The sequence below is a fragment of the Lissotriton helveticus genome, chromosome 2_1 (assembly GCF_964261635.1).
Source record: "Lissotriton helveticus chromosome 2_1, aLisHel1.1, whole genome shotgun sequence".
Classification (NCBI taxonomy): domain Eukaryota; kingdom Metazoa; phylum Chordata; class Amphibia; order Caudata; family Salamandridae; genus Lissotriton; species Lissotriton helveticus.
The window spans coordinates 768,787,250-768,809,731 of NC_136059.1; the positions used below are offsets into that span (position 1 = coordinate 768,787,250).

The following is a 22,482-nucleotide window of genomic DNA, read 5'->3' on the forward strand; positions in this document are numbered from 1 at the left end:
CCCCATTACCTACCCTTCACTACTTGCAAAGACTAGACAGAATATTTCTATTCCACGTTATTTGCAAACAGAGAATACCTCAAAATAACTATTCCTTGAACAATAAATGTCCAGACAATCAATCAATCAGTGGGGAGAAAAACAGGCATGACGGATTACAACGGGGGACAAAAGTCCGCATTACCTATCCTTCGCTATCTGCAAAGGGAGACAGAATATTCCTATTCTTCTCTGTTTGTAGACAGGGAATATCTCAAAAGAGCGATAATCGATAAAAATCGATAACAAACAATCAGTGGGGAGTAAGATAGGCATGACGGATTACAATGGGGGACAAAAGTCTGCATTACCTACCCTTCACTATCTGCAAAGGGAGACAGAATATTCCTATTCTTCCCCGTTTGTAGACAGCGAATGTCTCAAAGAGCAACAGAGCAACCAATCAATCAGTGGGGAGAAAAATAGGCATGACGGATTACAATGGGGGACAAAAGTCCGCATTACCTATCCTTCACTATTTGCAAAGAGAGAGGAACGTTCCTATTCGTCGCTGTTTGCAAACAGAGAATGTCTCAAAGAGAACCAATACTTCAAGTAGCAACCAAGGCTAAATGAACCAATCAATGAACAATACCAGTATTTAAATACCGATTCCAATATAAACAATCAATTACTCAATCAATCAGATGGATAAAGTCATCCTATCAATCAGACGTAAAGACGTCCTACTTAACCTTACCCGGACCGGACCGTGTGGACAGTTCTTCGCCTTCCCTTTCCAGCGCCCGATCGTTCTCTTACTCCATGTTTTTACCGCAGCATTCCTGTGGGATCCCAGTCAGGACAGTAGGTCGCTTGAGAGAGGTCCGTTCGGAATCGGTGAAGTTCATTCAATCGGCAGCCGGACGAGGGCCCTCTCAAGGCAGGTATACTCCAATCGTTCAGATGTTCACCCCATCGTCTGGACCTCTCTTACCGGACCTTATGTCGCTGATGGGCCCCACGTTGGGCGCCAATTGAGGAAAAACAGCCCAAATTACAACCGATGCCCAGGCTGCTGGCACAAGACGCCGCTTAGTTCCCATTTTGATCAGTTACCAAATAAAGAGACGGGCGCTGGAAGCGGGAGTGCAAGAACAGATTTTTATTTCTCATGAGGAGAGCCTGTCATTTCGGACACGCGCACAATGTCTTCAGGAGGTGCTCTAACAAGTTTCTCTGAGGCTCCGTCTTTTATACACAGGTTTATGATGTACAAACATTCCTTATTGCAATAAAGAAACTTTGAAGTACGAAAAGGCACGTTTGGAATCCCAGCTTCAGGCCTATTCCCATACCTGTCGCTCGGATGTCGTTTCCCCTCCCAAATGTAACATGTGATTGTAATCTTGCAGCCGGACATTCCAACAGGACACGAGGGCAAGAGGGGGGGGAGGGGTGGTCAGATCTAAGGTTGGGCAGGCGATAAGATCGGGCACTTCAGTTTGTGTATCACGTTTTGCTATGCGGGGCCAGGGGGGGGTACATCCATGAGGCTTTGTTTTATGACTTGGGACCGGGTCGAGAGGCCAGGTGCAGCCGGGGGGGGGTCATCAGAAGAGGGGAAGGGTGTTCCTGGGAGGAATGCAGGGGGTGTCGGTCAGGCAGGGGTGTCACTTTTAGAGCAGGGTCGCGCAGAGGGAGAGGGTTTTATGGCCTATGCATGAGAGAGAGGGGTGTTCAACGGGGGGGTGTTGGGGATTTTAACAAACGGGCAGAGAGGCCTTGGTGCCTAAAATGGCTGTTGTGTACGTGCGTGCATGGGTCTATGCTTGCGGGATGATGCGGTCAGTGCTTCGCGGTATTCGTTCTGCTTACAGCGAGGGGTATGGTGAACACAAATGAACGCCGCTTATGTACATATACATTGTCATTTTCCACAGTACCTTACGTCCAGACGACGTGCTTATATTCCGGCCAGGAAAGTGTGTTCCTCTAACTGGCGCTTGCCAAGCACCCAGGATTCGCGCCTCAGCTTGGAACAATCTTCCTTCTCCTAGACGTCCGCCTAGCTGAATCTGAACAGCGCTTTCAAAAGAAACCTGCCTCTTTTCTCAAAGCTAATTGCCTTCACCTAGAAGCTTCAGCTCCGGGACGCTCTATAATAAATCCTGTTTCACCTTCTTTATATTAGCTCTGTCGCTTGAGTAGTATACAGGAAGTTAATGGATGTATGCGTTACTTAATCTCACGTTTTCCCTGGCATTTGCACATCACAGGTCTATTATTGAAAAGTACCCTTTGTAATGCTCCGAGTTTCATTTCGTCGTTTTATTTTCTGGCACCAGCCTCCCTTGCGACATATCGCGTGCAGAAAAAAATGAAATATATACCGAATTGTCCATCACTCATCCTGTCTGTAACTGCAACCTGGAGATTAAATGTACGTGCTGCCGTCCATTAATTTATTTTATACATTGCTCTTTTTAACATTTTGCTGTGTTGCTACATAGTTAACGATTCTATCTTTTTTTAATCACAGATGTAAAATAATCTGTTGATCCATTTACTAATCTCTGAAAAACCAGAGTTCTGTTAAAAATAACTTGCCCTAAGTATATAGCAAGGATTTATTCCTCAGTCTAAAATCCCCAAAAAAGTTAAGCTATCTTTCTTCAAAAACAGTGTGCCTCATACCCACCAGCACCATCTCAGATTATCAAAAAAAGACTTTCAGAAACTGTTAGAAGGTTTGCATTCGGAAGTTAGTAGCCTTAGTGAGAAATTAGCAGATGGTCTGCAGACGTTTAAAAAAAAAAGTCACTTGCATTGGAGGGAGATTAAATATCAGTGGACATTTACTTTCACGTCTTATGCCGGTCCAATCAATAACAAAAGAAGCAGTTGTACTGTTAGACGAATGCTGAGTGGCGAGGGTAAGTTTTGAAGACTTGGAAAATATTGTGCACTTAGCAAAATTCATGAGAGTTCTTTGGAAGAGGGAGTGGAAGGAGAAAATAGTATGCAATATGCAAGGGTGTTCTGCTAAGCATTATTAAATACTGTGGGGGAGTCTCTCTCTATACGAGCTGAGAGAGACATGCTCATTAAGTTTCACTCGGTCATCCTTAAAGCTTACCCTTTGACCAGCAAGATCATTTAGAAGTGGATAAAAACGGAGTGTTCAATAGAGTAGAGACGGGCACATTTATAAAGACACTGATCCTGCAAAATTGGGTTTACATCTGCGGGCCAAAGTACTCCACAGGCATACCAAAGTGGTGAATGAAGAAATACCCCAGGCAGACACAAGCTGAGTGGTTGCTCGCAGATCGATGTAAGAAGCTTCAGAGTGTGATTCAGGGGAGATCTTGGGAAGGGGAAACAATTAAATTTAATAGCATATCAAATAAAGAAGCAGGTATATTTTAATTATTTTGCACACAATTTGTAACAGGTTGGAAGGACTCGTGGCAAATTAAATTGTCTTGTTTGGAGGGAGCTAATCACTCTGGTTGAAACTGGTGGTAAGTGTAATTATAAAATGTGACCATGGACATTTTACTAGCAGGGAAAAAGTCTTACAATTATGTTTTATTTGACATTGTAGGCTTTACTTTAACCTAGTTGATGTTTTTACTCACTCTGTGTCTGCCAGTCAGTCAGTCATGTTTCTATAGTGCAGAAGGACCCAAGTAGGGTGACTAGGCACTATAATTCAGTAGTAAAAAATGACCACTACAAGTGGTTCCACTTATATGAATAATATTAGCTAAGGTGTCTGTTTTAGCTCTTCAAAAATCTATTCTGCAAGTTATTCACAAAGACCAGAAATAATATTCCACCAGCTGTTTTCTTTACTCATTTAGCAGTAACAGTACCACTCCACAGGCACACAGGTACATCCCAGGTGGTAGTGTGCTTCTCCCCCCTTGTGTTTAAAAGGCTCCCTTGAGCCATCGAGATGACAAGCTCACCTGGGATGCACCTGTGGCGTGGTACTTATGAGAAGTTGGCCTGGTATATGATGTTCACTATTCTAGTGAGCACCTTGCACCAGTCCAAACAACCCTTATGGTGATGGTTGTAAGTCAACCTTATAGACCAGCTATCCTAGTGGTAGCGTGGACAGAACAGTCTTAGGCTAAAAGACTCATGAGGGCGTGTAAAGCCAGCTGTTTTACCATATGTAACCCCTTGAATACCAAATGAAAGGACACCACACAGGATATATATAAAATATATATGTATTTATTTACTAACTCACTCCTCTGAACTCTTTATGAGATCAGAGGCAAAGGCACATAACAAGTTACTCTTAGAAACACTTTAAATAGCACAATTTACAGTTAGGCCCTAGGGGTGCGTAAAACCATATATTAAGTAAGTGGTTTAAGAACCACGGCTGGAGAAAAGGAAAGGCCTAGGGCCTAGAGAATCGCTGGGGCTACACTATCTGAACCTTAGGTTAGGAGTAGGAGGCCCACAGGTGGCGCGTGCAGTGTCTTTACACACACGCGAGAGTCAATGTTAAGTCAATGGGAACTTAGAAGTTAGAAAAAGAAGGATTTAGGACACTTCCGGTCTAGCTAGAAGGAAACAACTAAAAACCTAGACACTTGGATAGTCAATACCCTTGGGAGCACCGAAGTACTCGCGTTACCTCACCCACAGGAAGCGGGTGCATAGGTGTGAAGATGTGTCGGGTTTCGCCGTTGAAGTCTATGGAGCCTGTGAAGAAAGATGCTGCAGATGACCAGGAGGAAGATGTCCGGGTGGATCCAAGGGTGGATAGAGGATGAAGAAGACCTGAAAGCAGAAGGGACAGAGTCTGGGTCACTAGCCAGTGACCGGGTGGAACCAGGAAGGAACCAGACGACGTCGAGGAGCAATCAGGTGCTGTCGTGAAGCTTGTCTCTTCAGCCACGCGGACCAGGAGGCGTCGAGGACGACCTGATGCTGTAGAGGAGCTGTCCCACGAAGGTTCTCGCAGATGGAGGGGTCGACTGCCGGATTGAAGTCAACAAGCCTTGGCAAAGGCAACCCACGCAGGATACAAAGAAGGCTTATGATGCAGACCAGCAAGGTCTGAGGGGCCTCACCTTTGCAGGGAGGCAAGGGCCAGTCTGGGGCAACCACACCAGCGAGGTGATTCAAAAGGATTGTCGTCGCAGAGGCTGCTAGCCAATGGGCCAGCAACCGGACAGCGCATCAAGCAGAACACAAGCAGAAGGGCCCCACGCAGAACTCGTGGAGTGTGGAGGGCTGATCTTCGGTGCAGGTGGAGCTCGGATTCGGGGCTTCTCAATCCCCAGTGCACAGCTTCGAGGATACCTCAGGAGCTGCACAGTTAGCAAGTTGCAGGCTTTCCAAGATGTCCGGTCCCACGTGTCTCGTCGCCTCCACGGATCTCAGCTATGCTGCAGTCGTGAAGAGAGGGTCAGAGAGGTCTGGAAGTCTGGGGCTTGTCAGACTCTGTGCTCAGGTTCCGGCGGGAACGTCGACAAAGCAAGCTGTTGATTTGCTGGATGGTGCCTGGTTGCCCAGGGTGGTCACTCCTTGGCCACAAGGGAGATTCTTCACTCTTCAGCTTCAGCAGAACGTCAAAGGTCCAGAGTTTCGTGTCAAGTTTCAGTTCAGGATCAAATCTAAAGTCTAGGGACACAGCTACTACCTTTATACAGCTAAAAGGGTCTGGATTCGTTCCTAGGTCCCTCCTATGGGTGGGACCAGGAAGGGGGGTGGTTACACCCCCTTTCCTTAGTCCAGTTTCGCGCCAGAGCTGGGGCTGGAGTGTCCCAGCAACCGGTTTGAACCGGGGTATGCATGAAGCACCTAGTGTGCCTCAGGCAGTGTCTCAATCTATTCAGCCCTCCCTGTCCCAATACACAAAGTTCTGTCTGGGGTGGTGCTCGCACCTCTCCAGGCAGGAAACCTATTGTCCAAACCTCCATGACTGGAAGGACTCCCAGCAGCAGGAGGTCAGACTTGTGTCTGTGGCAGCAGTGTCCATTTTGTGACGCTGGGGCTCTGGTTAACTTTAACCGGGATAGTCAGCAGCAACATGGCTTCTCCCTCTGGAAGGGTGGAATGCTACCCCGTCGCCAGAATTGGCAAGGGGGTAGTATTCCAAAGCATATGACACCTTACACGACATGTTTAGATAAAGCCAAACCAAAGTTAGCATTCAACCGCGAGGATTATAATGCACTTAAGAGTATATGGTATGGTGATATCATAGAACAGCTATAAGGACATGGTTCCGCAAGCTGCAGACAGGCTCAGCTCATGCTAGAGCACCATCTCACACATAACCAAGCACTCTGCCTCCAGGATTGTTAAGGCCTGCCATAGGAGTGACTTATAGGTTACTGTGTGTCTATATATAGGGGTAGATCTAGGAATACTATACCTAAGCAAGGGTGATTACACGACCTTGCCCCAGCTGAGTGATCAGCCAGTTGTGTCAGTTTGAGTGGCTAGCCAGGGGTGGCATAATACATGCTGCAGCCCGTGGTAGGTCTTGGTTACACCTATGCCCTGAGTACCTAGGGGGTACACTTCTACAGGGGCTGACAAGGTGAACCAATTCCCAATTGTGGATGTACCTAGAGTACATGGTGTGAATTTAGAGAGAGTGCATCTGGGCTGTGGGTCTGATTAGCAGGCCCACAGCCACATCGAAGTCGAAAACCAGTAAAGCAAAAGCAAAAAGTGGAGGTGACCATAGGAAGCAGACCCTACTCTCCTACAGTACTGTTACCTGTGAAGACTTGGGCAGCATTTCCTCAACCTTGGGTGACTTTTTTCTGCTCTCTTCTACTTCTGCTCTCAATTGATGATAGGCTAAACCCAGAAACACATCTAGAATTAACCGCAATACCTGTACCAACTTTGGTGAAAAACTACAGCAACTTTGAAGTAAGTGTACTGTATTTACCAGAATGCAATGGGTTGAACTGTGCTGGGTTATTTTTCACTACTGCAAGGCATATCTCTCCCATAGGATAACACTGGTATTACCTTATTACATTTTATAAGTATAATTTCCAATTGGGATGAGATAAGACCCACCCCCCAAGTCTGGTGTCTCTGGAATCCTAATTTAAAATCCTAACTTAAGGTGATGTTGGATTTTAAATTACAATTTTGGAAATGCCACTTTTCTTACGTTAGCCATTTGGTGCCTGCTGCCTGTCTCTGACCATATGTCTGAGGTGGGTGACAGCTGGACTTTGTGTGTTCCCCCTAGATAGCCACACACAATGGGAGCTTAGGTGTGACTTGATGGGGCATCCTTGCAGGATTGGAGGGAGGAACTGGGATCAGCCTCACTTACACTTGAATAGGTTGTGTCCTGGCCCCACACAAAGGAATACACGCTCCCCTGTAGTGAGTCTGGAGCCAGGGCCGGAGGGGCATGACCTCTGTGCACTTAAACATCCTGTCTTTGAAGTCTCCCCCACTTCAAAGGCCCAACTGGGTATAAGTCGTGGACCTTAGACACCATCACTTCAGTACACTTCTGGACCGGTGGAGACTGTCAGGAAGGAGGACTGCTGCACTGCTAAAAAGACTGCAACTCTGCCTGAGGCCTGTTCTTGCTTTACTCCTGCCTTGCTGTGCTGACCTCTTGCCTGTGTGAGGGGACTGGACTTACACCACTTGAACCCAGAGTGACTCCAAGGACTAGCATGTCTGGCTTCTTGATATATGTCACTGAGACTTCAGAAGACTTCCGACTTACCTGCTTTGGCACAAGGACTCTGCCATCTGTGAGTCTGCCATGCCATGTGTTGCCTCCCCAGTCCTGGACCATTGGAAGTGGGCCTAAGGTGTTTCTCCAGTGAAAGAGAGACTTGCTCTGCTGTGCAAAGAATCCCTGAGCAGAACCGACACATCTCCTCAGCTGAGCGGTACATCTTCGGCAGAACCGACGCATCGTCCCTGTTGCGCGGATTGGACCCGTCGTAAAAGACTTGCATCGGTGCTGCATCCGCATCTTGGGACTGACACATCGCCTTAAGAACTGCCACTGCGCAATTCTTCTCCCGTGACACAAGCTCCTCTCATCCCTTGACAACGGCAGCCCCCACGTTGATGACAAACCTCTGCATCACTGCTTCACAGCTCATCTGAACCGACGCATTGTCTCCACTGCACCTTGCATTCTCAACACTTGCCTTCTCATCGTAAGCCACATGAACAGGATTCTCTACGCCAACACATCAGGACCACGCACTACAGCATTGTTGCATCTCAGAACCAATACATTGTCTCTGCTGAACAACGCAGGTAGTTGATTTATGAAGAAAGTGTACGGCGGTCGTTGGGACAGATTTGTGGCTTGGTGTGGTACCAAACCGAGTGACCCACTGCTAGCCAAGTTGTCTTATGTTTTTTTTTTTTTTCTTGTACTTGGCCCAACAACGACTAGATTTGGGCACTATTAAAGTATATTTGTCATCTCTTTCTTCTTCTTTGCGGTTTGCAGGATCAGTCCGCTTTATTTTAATCACCTGTTTCTGAAAGGTTTGCAACATATATTTCCTCAAAACCCGTGTGATTCGACAATAGGACTTAAACTTAGTTCTCACTTTCTTGATATGCAACCTTTTCAGCTGCTGCATAGTTGCCCATTGAGACTTCTGACATTGTACGCAGACTTTGTCATCACCATAACATCTGCGAGGCTTGTGAGCAAGCTGCAGGCTCTTTCTGTCAATCCATTTTATAAAATATTCTTCCAGATAAGCTGGTGGTAAGGACCTGGGCTTCCTTTCTACGGAAAGTGGTCACTCCATTTCATATTGGGTGGGTTAATACCCTTCCATTTTTTGTTGCCCCACCTCATTCCTCCAACAAGGAATAGATAGTTCATCGCTATTGATGGCACCAAATAATATTGAATGGACAATCAGCTCTTTAAGGATTATGTGGTGAAAGAAGGGCAAGGTAGAGCAAAGATGGACAATCACCTTGTGGATTGTTCTCTGTATAAGGATTTGCTATACACTAACGAAAAATCACCCCTCCGAGGGCTTAAGGGCTCATTCCACAAAATCTAAGGCTGCCAGAACTGCGGTAGCATGTGAAGTACAAGTTCTAGCCATTTGTCAGGCGGCAACATAAGCAGCAGTACATAACGTTCACAAATCACTACTGCCTCGACAATCAGTTCCATCAAGAGGGGCATTTTGCCTGCTCCGTACTACTGGATTTTTTGGTCTAAACCAGTTCACAGATCCACCATTGGGAGGGAGGTACTGCTATGATATCTATTCACATGGTGAGAAACCTGCGGTTAGAAGTATCCATCAGAAGAACAAGTTACATTCAGTATTGATCTTTCTGTTGGACCCTCTATCTAACCACATGTTCTTTGCTGGCCCTCTTATTTCGTCGTTCTGCGAACTGGGCTCTTTATCAATCTAAAAAAGTCCAAAAGTAGAGATCTGCACACTGGTCATGCCAATCTGTTGATAGGCTCTGTGCATAAGGGCACAGACAGCGTATAAAAGTAACTGAAATCAGCTCACATGGGTGGCGCTTATATGCAGCTCTGCTCATCAGTCCAGGAGCGGAACAATGTCTATGAGGAGCCGCACGATGTTGCCTACTGCTGCTCAGAAGTACTGCTTTAAATGTTTTTTAGATCAGATTTGACACTTGGGGAATATTCACAAGGTGATGTATCTGCAGATAGATAAAGTATCAAACTGAAAAATTGTTACTGAAGGTAAGTTGTTCTTATAAGCAAAGTACAAGCCACTATAACATCTTGCTCAAGGGTCTCCCTAAGGGTGCCTTTCCTCCCTTTGATAAAGTTATCAACTTTGTTACTGACATGCTCTTAACTCCTGCTTGACATGAACTCACCTTATCTCATCTACAGCAGGCCATCTGGTTTTCCACCAGAAACGGGGCACAGTATATGGTTCATATGTTAGTGCTCAAGTCAATTCACGGAATGTCCCATTATTTTTAAGAAACCTCCTCCTACCATGCTTCTCCTCAACTCCTGTGCTCCACCAACCTCTGCCTCCTTACTATTCCCAAAATATCTGTGAACAGTATCACTGTTGATCCTTTTACCTTCTTCCCCATTTCATTGGTTTACTTCCACAACCTACGCTACCTACTTTCCGCCACGTCACACAAGATTCCTTGCATGAGCAGTAAGCCTCAGTGGCTCGGATCACCTTCCCTCTCCACCTTCCCCTCCTCTACCTGTCTCCCTACCGGTGACCTTTAAACCCACTTGTCAAGATTTTTTAAAGTCATATCATGGTCTTCCCTCATCATCCGCATTAAATTAAATTTTGCTTTGTGCCACCACCCAGCCATTTGTCCTTTTGTACAGTTTTGTCTTCTATATACAGCTTTTCTTGTAATGTTTTTGCTCTGAAACTCAAATGAAAGTGTTATGGTACAGTTGGTCAGTCTCAAGGTAACTCAGCAAAGAGCTGACACTTAAATCTTAAACCAACTCGCAATCCGCTGTCTGGTTATTGGACACACCAGGGGCATTGTATTCATAGTGCAGCTGGCACAGTGGCAACAGTGTTCAAGTGCATGCGGGTCCTACTGCACACTAGTAATGGCTATCCTTTACTATTCAGCACTGTGACAATCGAGCACTTTTCCTTGCTGGCATTAGGGACCATAGCATACTACGCCTCTGGCATACAAACAGTTAAATCGCTAGTGTAACTAGAACTACAAGTCTAGACCTACACTTTTATCTTAAAAATCCATGTGTCAGTGAATGGACAGCAATTCTGAAGTTGTTTTTAGGTGTAGCATTCGAGACCTCTTGTATATACTTTAGTATATACTTATATGTGTATGTGCTTTGTGGGCTCTGGAGATCAGCCCTAGGACTTGTCTGCTTCCGCGTAAGGACTTTTTTTCTGTTCAACTGCCTCTATTTAACTGTCTTGATAGAAAACGACCAGCAGAGGTCAGTGAAATACCAGAATCACTTTAGCATTCTCTAGATTCCAGTCCATAGAAATTGTCTTCCACGAGCACCCGTAGACGACAATATTTTTTATCAAATCTTGTATTTTCAGTGACATGACCACCGAAGGCCCTGCTTTTATATTAAAAACAGAGCTTTGGACTATACAATTTCCTGCTGAAAGGCAATATTTCTCTCCATGTGTTCCCATACCTTCTGTGTCACGCAGTTTGGTGCTTACTTTCCTTCAATGTTAATGAACAGTAGATGTTTCAGCGCCCAGGCTAATGTGCTGCATAGCTAAATACAGAAATCCAATGAGAGCTTAGGAAACGGACTTTAACGATAAGCACCTCACAACTGTGCTCCAGTCCTATTAGATGGATAGTTCGTGCACACTTCTCATCACCTGTTGCCTTTTGGTGCCACTGATTACAGATTCCAAAATATTTTACATATAGAGCAGTGCATGTGAACAAAAGAGCTTATTCAGTCTTTTTATATTTCTTTCAGTCCTTTATTTTTAAATGTATATAAGATTTCTCAACATGTTTGTGAAATCTGCTCTATATGTAAAACATAGCTAAATACATATAAGGTCCCAAAGGTGAGACCAATTGCATTGCAAATGCTTGATTGTCTTAGTAGTTATAATATAGTTTAAACAGTCGACCAACTAAAGAAGTAAATTATTGTGTTCTAATATTTCCATATTTTATGTGTGGTTAGAGTTTCTGCCTCGATATAGAACAGGGTAATTAGTTGATGGCTACAGGTGAACATTTACATTTTGCACTTTGTTTCCTAAAACTGGTATTTTCACTAACCGTTTATATAATTTTTATTGCAATTTTGTTTTATCTAGGGAGATACAGCTCGGAGAGTGATGTCTGGAGTTTTGGCATTCTACTCTGGGAGACCTTTAGTTTAGGAGTTTGTCCGTATCCTGGAATGACTAACCAGCAAGCACGGGAGCAAGTTGAAAAAGGTAAGTTGATATCTCAGTACTTCATTGGAATTCCTTGGCATGCCAGTGTTGATTAATGTATTATAAATCTTCTGGCAAGCCCAAACTTCTTAAAAGGTTGTCTATCAGTGTCTATTGGCGACAGTTGAAAGTTGTGGGACCTAAATATCTGTTGATTCGATTCAAAAACGTTATTCGGATTTATATGCAAATCCATCGAAGCACAGTACAATAAACAGTTAAACATCTTATAAAATATCCCCATAAAATAATTCATGGTTACAGTGCAAAGAGTTCATATAAACATTCGAATATAATCACAGTTTATCCCATTCCGCTAAATAAAAATCTCCACTTATGAAAACACATTTCTTTTAAAAACTCTCAACACATATTCAGGGTTTTACAGTGCTAATCAAGAGGGAACGCCAAATCTACTACGCATAGATGTTCCTGAAGATTTTTAAAACACATTTCGTTATTTTACTCAATAAAATACTATCAACAGTACAATTCTAAAATCATCGTTTGGTACAGTCACCGATGCAGCTATCTTCATAACGTACGCATTCTAGATGAGTCAGGGATATACGCCTTCGCATGGCATTTTTTATGAAAACTAGGAAAGTACAACATATTAGGGGATTTGACAAATCTTTAAGAAAATTAAATGATGGTATATAAGGCCCTGTGTCAAAAAAAGCGTTAGCAATATGTAAGATCGTATATCTTTATAACATTTACAAAACATCATAAAGTGAATGGTTGTTTGCCTAGCCTTTCCATCGCATGGGCACCTTGGTAGATTCAAAAGCCACGAATCCGATTTAGGGAGTGCCACTAACTGGGGAAGCAAGCCTAGACGTAGTCTGGTTAGCAGAAATCTGTCCAGGATGTTTTTCACACATAAGTAGCTTTGTATCCCTTGTTGAAAAGGAGCCATTCAATACCTGTCCACTGTGGCCATAAGTCTTATCTGGGACTCTCCGGTGGCCTCCCTGTTCCCCACTAAAAGTGATCTTATTTTCATTTTACTAAATTGTAAAATGTTGTGTGGCTCTTAAATGGCAAGGATTTCCTCCAAATATTATAATAGATCATTATATGCTGAAGCAATGGTATTTTTTCATGATGTTCGAGTCCCAGCAATCCCTTATGATGTCCCTAGTGAACATAGTACCTTCTTTCGACCAAATACTATGCCACCTACGCAGTATGTTAAGGTTCACGGCATCTTCCATCTATATGATGTCAAGTTATTTATGTACCATAAAGGAAGGGGTCAAACTTGGTACATCCAGGAGCCTACATAAGAAGATGTTCTCCTGTATCTGTAGCGAGTTACAGTTTGTCCTACCCCAAACTGGGGATCCATATAGTACATGGGTACTCAAAAATTTTCTGGGGGGCCATAAAGTACTGTATAGTTGTGCCTGAGGGCCGCATCTACGCAGTGCCACGCCCCATCCCCAACTCACTCCCCCGTTTGCTTGGTTTTTTTTTAAGCCACATTAGCCCTGTTCCATAAAGCACATTAGTGCAATAACAAAAAAGTGCATGTCATGCACCTTTTATTTACTAGTCCATCTTGGATTTGTAAATAAAAAGAAAAAAATGCTCACCTCATTTTGTAGGCGCAAGCATCCATGTTAGCAAAATGACGAGACTGCCATGTCATAGTACCTTTTTTTATTATTATTTGAGCTATTCTTCATATACAGGATGCTAAAAAGCATTGCCAATGTCAATATATCTAATAAATTAGACCTATTGGCTTTGTCAATGCTTGTTTAGTTAAGGTGCCTGTATTATCAAAATAGCACAAAACATATCCTTACAATATCGTTTTTTTGTTTCTGGGCTTTGTTTCTACAATAATTTCAGCTTGTTTAATGAGCAGGTCAGCCCTGCGCATAAAACAAGCTTCACAAACTAAAGAAAGCAAGCCCAGAATTACAGATCCATGTTGCGTGGCTAAAACCGGCACCAAAGAAAACAGCACTCAAGCAGCAGCTTTCTCTGCTGCAACTCTCGACTTATCAGTAGAGTCAGAGGACGACCTGCGGGCCGCAAAAGTAGGTGTGTCGGTTGCGCTTTCAGAACAACCGATACAGCAGAACTGGAAGTAATTTGCTTTTGTATAATTTCATGATTTCTTTGATAGGTTTACTGCCAAAACTAAAAACTGCATTAATAGTCGTAGTAAATTTTAAATTGTCAGTGTTCATATGTGATGTCCAATCTCCTCTCTGTGAGAACAGTATACCTATATAACTGATGATCATTACGTCTTCTTTCCTTTTGCCATGACTATAGGGGCTTTTCCTCTTTTTAGGTCTCGCACCTGGCGACGCAGCGTGAAGCGCTGTCGCCAGCAAGACTTATTGTTGCCGACTTGCCTCGGAGGTGGGACAGAGCGGGGCACGCGCAGGGCTTTTGGCGATTGGGGTTTGTGAACGCTCCCGTGAACAAGCGATGTGCACATTTCCCTTCCGTCCTCGCAAGCTTCTTGTTATTTTCACGTTCTTTTTTTTTATGTGCAAGCGCGTCGCGCTCCATCGTGTTTCATTCAGTCGTAATGCGCACACGCTCTGCAAGCGCAGCACTCTCTGGCGTGTTTCATTCTCCCGGGGCCCTCAGCGTGTGATCCGGTAGGTACTGGCTGGGTTTACGGGTTGATTCCGCTGGCTGCTCACTACTTCACTAGACAGCGAGATCGCCCTCAACCTCCAGGCACCGAGGGTGGCGGCAAAAAGGTTCACATTATTTTTCTGTTAATTGTGCTGTATAGTTGTAGAATGGTGAACTTTATTGGTTGGGGGGAGCTGTCGATTATCGTAGAATGTCTTGACCGTGCAGCTTTGTGTCCTCAGCGTGGGTAGTTGTGGAGAGCTACACAACTCTATAAATAGGAGGCTAGATCTGTGTCCCACTTTCTTTCTAAGTGCTATGGGCTGGGCTCTAGAATTCACCCGCACGTTTGTAGTTATATCCTGGGGCGCCCGACGGGCGAATTTAATTTTTCCCGAGCCTGCCCCTTGTTCCATATCACCCTGGGATGTGCTGTGCTTCAACAAACAGCACATTCCAAGCACACACCTGGGGCTGCCCTGGTCGGGCTCATCCCACGGTTACCTGTGAGTAGTGGGCCTTCGCAGCACCTAGCGCTTTCACGCGCTGTGCTGTGATGCTGCACAAAAACGATTTACGCTGTGAGGCAGGGTTATGCTAGCACGTGAACTGAGAGTGCGGGGTCTTTTATGAAATATTATGGGGGTCTATTTCCAATTTTCGAGGTTCAGTTTTACTTCCTGACCTCTCCAATAATGGTTTAAACTGCCCGATCGCATCCAGTGTATCGGAAAGGCCGCAGATTCCTGCAGCCTCGCCCCGGTTGTATTATTGGGTGTCTTTGTATAGTGCTGGGGTAACCTGCTTCAAGGCGCAGCAAAGGCCTGTCAGACGAAGGGGTGTGCGTAACTATATGGAGTACTTTTCTCGAGTCGAGATCTCACCGTCTCCAAGCCCCGGTGAAGGATGTAGGCCCCGTCCCATCTGTAGGGAGGCCTGGGTCACTGTTGGAGAAGATTACCGTCTTCAGCCCCGAAGCGTTTTTTAAAATAACTTATTCTAGTTTTGTTTGTTTACTAATATTAATTTAGTTTTGGCAACTGTTACCCTTCATCTGGAGCTAGTGTTTGGCTTTTGGGGAATGCCCGTGAGTTACCAGCTCAGGGCGATAGCTCTCTGTTGCACCCAACACCCGAGCCTGGGTCACACCACGGCTCTGCGCATATAATGCGCGAGTTAACCGGTTTCCCCAAATCTTCGTCGCCTTACTAGCCTTCCTGGGCATTTGACAAAGGCATGGCGCTTGTCGGTGATCTGTGGTCTCTTATGGAGTGAGGGACACACACGCTAGGGATGACAACACAACAAAGAAACTGTCTGAGAGAGGAACTTGTACCAGTGCGAGAGACCGAGAAACTCTGCTCGCGCAAAGGATTAAGGCCTCTTATGGTGTCTGGGGGGAAACAAAGCTTGTTGGGCAGAGCAGGGCAAAGCAAACCACCTGCCCCCTGGCAGCAGGAGAACTTCTCATGGACACTTTGAAGCCAGCCCGAGGCAGGATGGGGCAGATTGAAAGAACCCATCACGGTGCAATGTGAGAGAGGGTGAAATGCGTAACCAAAGATTAGGAGCGGCCCTCACTGTGCCAGCTCCCTCCCCCCCATACCGTAAAGGGTCAGAACAGGTACCCGTGCGCGGGTGAAGGGTGCCAATCTCGGGGTTCCCCTTAGACCCGTCACATTGGCCACCCTTTACCCACCTCAAGTTCGTCCGTTGCTTTATAATCTGGTTGTGCATTACTTAGAAAAGGCTCTGTATAGATTCAATAAATACATTTTCTGCTCATGTGCGGCGCTCAGATGGTTTTTAAACTCCACTCTATATATACTTCCTAAAAGAGCCCGGATTCCCCGAGCAGAAACTCACATTTCAGAGGACAGACTTCCCACATCACCTTTAGAGGTCTCCGTTGCGCTTTCGTTCTTTTGAAACCACGTTAAGAGGAACAAGAATAGTAGCTTTTCGGACGCGTCTCTTGTTACAGACTTTGTGCAAACAAAGGCTTGGCTTTTGCTAGTCCGGCCTAAAAATACAAATATTCCGGTCCGGACACCCTTGTCTGGCCGGCAGAAAGTCTTGCGACATGGTGGAGAGGCCACGGGCTCCCTCAGTCCCTGCGAGGACTCAGGCCTCGGAGCAGCCTGGCATGTAGACTAACAGGAGACCTGAGGGTTGAACTGATGCCATTGGGGTATGCTGGCTTGGGTCATTATCATGAGGGGTTTGGGGGGCCTTCTGCAAGCAATGGACCCTCATCCGCATAGGGTCACGGTAAGAGGTCCCATGCACGGCTCCAGGCCTCCCTGCACACCAGTGCCTGGGAACATTTGTCATTAAAACACCCTAATAACTGTTACATTAGAACACTATGAAAATTGTATTTTTTAATATGCCCCCTTTATCGTTTTTAGCCTTCTAAGAGAGATTTGAATCTTCACTGTTCTGTCGGAATCTCGTGTCCTCTCGGAATATGGCCTGACCACCTGGCTGTCCACAACACACAAGGATAATAAAACAGCCCCCCCTCCTCTCCACTGAGACTTAGAAAGACCTGTGGGTTTATCACCCTGCGATCTGCCTTCTTAAAGGTCTGTAATGCCCAGAGTCAGCCTGTTGGGTCTCTCATACAGACCTTTGAATAAAACACACCCTTGAGTCGCGTGTTTCACCCCTATAATGTCTGTAAATGCACATTAAACTATTCTAGACAGGTCTGCAAATAACCACAGTCCTGCCCCTTCAGATGGTGCATATGTGTGCCCCCTTAACGCCCGGAAACAGACAGCAAGCAGGCAGGTGCACTCACGAGCATATTTATCAGAAAGTGAAATGAAATGTGTTTACAGAAATCAGCCGTTAAAATGGCATCCAGGTGACCATTGTGCAACATTAAAGATGCTCACAGGAACTGGGTGGTCACATTGAAGGCAGCAACTGCACCCCAAACTTTGTGACCAGAATGTCTGATCTTGGGCAACCGTGTAAGATGCACTGCCCCAGAATGTATCCCACATCGCCGGATCGCCTCACAAAACCTGTAGAGCGTAAATGCTGCTCTGGTTGGGTCATGAATGAGAGTTCTGTGGCCTATAAGGCGAGGTCCACTCCACGCCAACACTCTGGGGTATTGTGACAGCTATTAGACTTCAAATACCCATCAATTACTCACAGTTTTAATTGGTGCCAATGTCCTCCCTACCACAGTTCACCCCGTAATGCACGCCCTTCAGTGCCCACGAGCGGACTGTGGGTTCTCTCAATGACCCACACCTCGCGCACTGCGGTTTCCTACCCCTATAAAGTCTGAAAATGCCCCCTCGAGGCACACACTGTGATGGCGACATGTCTGTACCCCATGTAGATACCCCCTTCACGAGATGTACCTGTCCAAGCACCTCTGAGGCCAAAGCTCAGGCAGGTTATGGCCCCTGGTAACTTTAATGAATTTATTCAACCTTTTGTCCTCTGTGATTGTTTCAACATGAAGTATTACCCATGGGTAGGTCTGTAAATACCCAAAGCTTTCACCACTTTGAACCTTTCTTAATTGATAAACCTCTAATTTTAGGAGGCAGGGCAGATGTTTTTTCGAGATGAGAATGGCTTTGTGACGTAAAAATGCGGCCTTGTACTAATTGCAAATGTTGTAACTGGCTTTCACCGGGCACAAACACCACCAGCCGTCAGTGCACTCTTCCACCAGGCACACACGACCAGACGTCAGTGCATGCTTTCACCAGGCACACACACACCACCATTGTCAGTGCACGTTTTCACCAGGCACACACACGCCACCACCCGTCAGTGCACACTTTTACCAGGTATATATGTATATATATACATATACACACACACACATCTGTGCACACTTTCACCAGGCACACACACACACAGCCGTCTGTGCACACTTTCACCAGGCACACACAGCCGTCTGTGCACACTTTCACCAGGCACACACACACCACTAGCCGTCTGTGCACACTTTCACCAGGCACACACACACACACACAGCCGTCTGTGCACACTTTCACCAGGCACACACACACACACACACACACACACACACACACACACACACACACAGCCGTCTGTGCACACTTTTACCAGGCAGGCACACACACCACTAGCCGTCTGTGCACACTTTCACCAGGCACACACACACACACACACACACACACCCGTCTGTGCACACTTTCACCAGGCACACACACCACTATCCGTCTGTGCACACTTTCACCAGGCACACACACCACTATCCGTCTGTGCACACTTTCACCAGGCACACACACCACTATCCGTCTGTGCACACTTTCACCAGGCACACACACCACTATCCGTCTGTGCACACTTTCACCAGGCACTGTAAAAACAGTTTCAATCGGGTCGGGGACAATCGATATTTGCCCGGCAGTATTGCCTCTGTGACCCTCTAGTTATTTAAATCAATGAAGAGGCAGGCGCTGGAGACTGGAAGGCAGGAAACAAGGTTTTTATTTTCTCCGGAGGAGAACACAACGAAACGGACAGAAGGTATCGTTCTGAGGTGCTCTAACTTACGTTTGAGGCCTGGCCCCTTATATACGGTGTTTTATTGTTTTTATTGCAGTTTACATATATGTGACAAAGCTTTGATATACGGAAAGACATACCCGGAATCCCCCTTTGGGGCCCGTTCCCACACACATTTACAGTTGAAATCCCCACCCTAATCACAACAGGTGATGAGCATCGCGCAGCTGGATAATCCGCCGAGTCACGGGATGTGGGGAGTGTGATTGGGTCTCATGGGGTGGGGGCTTTGATCAACCCGGGGATTTCTTTGATGGGGGAAGCTTTCTATTGTACGGGGAGGGGCAAGGGTGGTATCGGCAGAGCTGGGTGTCGGCTTGGGAACGGGGAGGACAAAACGGGCACACGGGGAAAAGGGGGGTTTGCATCTAAGGGCCGGAGATCATGAAAGGAAAGCAGGGAGGTGTCGCGCTGGGAACAGGATGAGGGCCGGGGGCAGAGCAGCGCCGAAGAGGGGTTTATGACTCCAGGCAGGTGCAAGCAGGGGGTGGTCAGCGGGCAGGCTTAGCGAAGGCAACGGGCTATGTCAGGGGCCAGCGGCATGCAAAAGGGTTGGTTCTGATCGGGTCATCTTAAAATGGCGGGCGCGCACGACAAAAGTGTGGCATCAGGGGAAGAGGCAAGATGGCGCAGATAATGTTCACCAAAACGCACTAATTTTCCACAGTCCCTCCTTTAACATATTCAAGACATCTTGTTGGTTCATTTTCTACTCGGGTCTATTGTGGTGAGCATGAAAGAGAGAACGGTAGGAAACCCAAGATAAAGAGTTGTAAACAATACACTTTGAGGTCACTAGTTTTTAGGAGGTGCACCTATTTGATGAACTTTGATAAATTGGTTCAGCAGGAAAGTCATAGGAATGAAATACAAAAACGGCGAGCAGCAAGTACATATCATAACATAAACTGGCAGGTTAATACATATTTCGGATTCGGATTGGAGCAGGATCAATACAATGGTGGCTGGGAGAGAAATGAGGCGTAGGAAAAAAACGGTGGTTTGAGGATGTCAAATGTTCGAAGTTTACGAGTTCTCATTGTTCTTTGTGGTCTTTCGTTGGCGCTGTTGAGCACCGGCGGTGGAGCTGCAAGTCCGGCTCTGTTCTAAGTTCTGCGTTGCAGGGCACGACCCTTTCCTCGCGTTTCTGGTCGGAAAGGTCCTTTTCGCCCCGTGTCCTTTGAGGTGATTGTCAGAAAGTTCCGATGGAAGAAGAGCGTTCAAGACAGTCCATAGGGTAGGTCAGAGGAAAAAGGGGGATGGAGCAAGGCCAAATTAGGAGCAAACTAGGGGAACGAGAGACTTCAAATAAGCGGGCGTGTGACGGAATTCGGAGAGCGGGGACTTGTCGACAGGCACTGGACGTCGAGCAGGGGCATCAGGTCGACCCTTTCTTTTCATGCTGTCGAAAACAGTGCCTCGTCCTGCAGCTCTTTTCAGTCGTGGTCTCGCCTTGGCTAATGTCGCAGGTGTCCCTTAGTCTGCGGTCGGGCCTCGTGCTCCCACATCCGGTCCTTCTCTCCTCCAACAGCAGTACCCTTAAACAAGTTTGAAAAGACAGTTTTTTAGAAAATTTTCGGATGAAGATAATCAAAAAGTCTATTTCTCTCCCAGCTCCAGGCAAAGAATGAAAATGTCCGTCATTTTTAACGTTCACAACTGGCATATGAATGACCGGTGGCGGACCTGCTGGATTTACTATGACTTTCCTTCATAATCATTTATTACAGGCATGACAGTTCATCTGATGGTAACCCACCTTCGGGAGATAAATCTGGCAAAGGTATGCCGTTCTCTAGAGTTTCACATTTACAAAAGGGTACAGTGAGTCGTCAACATGGTACTACACAGGTATTTCGCTGAGAGACGAACATGGCTAAACATTTCCTTTCTATCAGTGCATCCTGTTTTTCAGCTACTGCGAGGTTCATTTTGACGATTTCTTTACCTTGGTCCAGTCTGTTAACCTTGTAAAACATCATTCTGGGTCCTACGTAACCTTTTACAGCCCGGTTACTTAACTAGGAAGGACAGGGGATTTATGGGAAACAACCAGGGACATAGACAGGGGAGGCAACGGGGGTGATCGTTTTTCTGGTTTGGGTATTGCGACGATTCGGGGAGGGGAGGGTCGCGTATTCTGAGGTCCTTGTTTTATACTATAGGAGCCATTGACATGTAGTTCCCTTATTTCGGGCCAGATTAGGGAACCTCTGTTGTCTTACCTGTCCTTTCCCTTACGGCCCAACCTGGGTTCATTGACTTCTAGCGGAAAAGGAGAGGTAATGACGCGGCCTCAGGGTGATTGCATTAAAGACAAATGTTTGTGCAAATACTGACGGTATTTGAAGCCAATTAGGTGGTGTGCTAGGGGTGGCGATCTGCCAATTTCGGGGCTAACCACTCGGGAGAGTGGTAGTGCAAAAAAAAAAAAAAGAGAGAGAGAGAGAGAGAGAGAGAGAGAGAGAGAGAGAGAGAGAGAGAGAGAGAGAGAGAGAGAGAGAGAGAGAGAGAGAGAGAGAGAGAGAGAGAGAGAGAGAGAGAGAGAGAGAGAGAGAGAGAGAGAGAGAGAGAGAGAGAGAGAGAGAGAGAGAGAGAGAGAGCGCGCAACGGCAGGCTAAATAGTGCACGTGCAACGGAGAGGGCGGCAGTGCATTCAAGAAAGGCTATTTAGTGCATTACACAGTAAAGGGTATTCACGAGTCCACGTTAGAATCTTGTAATCATGCAGTTTGAGCATTAGACAGGGTAGAGGGGACGTGCTTTGGGAAAAGGAAAGAAGAAAAAAGGAGGTACCATTTTGTCGCGCTTTCTCGCATTCTCGGTCCTTTGACCAGTCGGGTCAATGCTTCAGTCACACACACACACACATTCCCTCACAGTTTCGCATCATACGTGACATGGGTTCATTCTTCCGGTCTGGTTTAAGGGTGGTCACTTTTTATCAGGTTGTGCTAATTTTTCGGGCTTGTTCGATACGTGAGTAGTTTGCAGGCGTGCTTGGGCACTACCCTGCGGCGCTAGTCCGTTTCGTGTATTTGGACATGGCAAGGTCTCAGATCTTCGCCACACCTCGGCTGTAATTTCTGACGTAACCTGCAGAGGGAGGAAAAGAGGGGGGGTGGGGGAGACAGCATTCGCGCGCATTCAAATACATGGATTCATAAGTCCTTTACTTACCTCTTACTCGTCTTTTCCTCCTTGGGGCAGGGTCCCCGGGGATATGGTTTTCGGAGTCGGGGGGGTAGTGTGTTCATGTAGGGCGTGTGCGGGGAAACATAAAAAGGTAACCAGAGGTGCCTAGTGCGAGGTATCTAGTCAAAGGATATATCTCACTATCGGGATCCTTAAACCTCTTTCGACGCCGTGGCGT

General features: G+C 46.1%; 1 protein-coding gene across 1 annotated transcript in view; it reads left to right on the plus strand.

Annotated features, from left to right (window-relative positions):
* The window catches only part of FER (FER tyrosine kinase), a 1,039,778-nt gene that overhangs the window by 987,259 nt on the left and 30,037 nt on the right, over window positions 1-22,482 (plus strand). Inside the window, exon 18 of the mRNA XM_078675464.1 lies at window positions 11,808-11,930. Within this exon, the coding sequence (XP_078531590.1) occupies window positions 11,808-11,930 (123 nt within the window). The remainder of the gene's footprint in view (window positions 1-11,807; window positions 11,931-22,482) is intronic.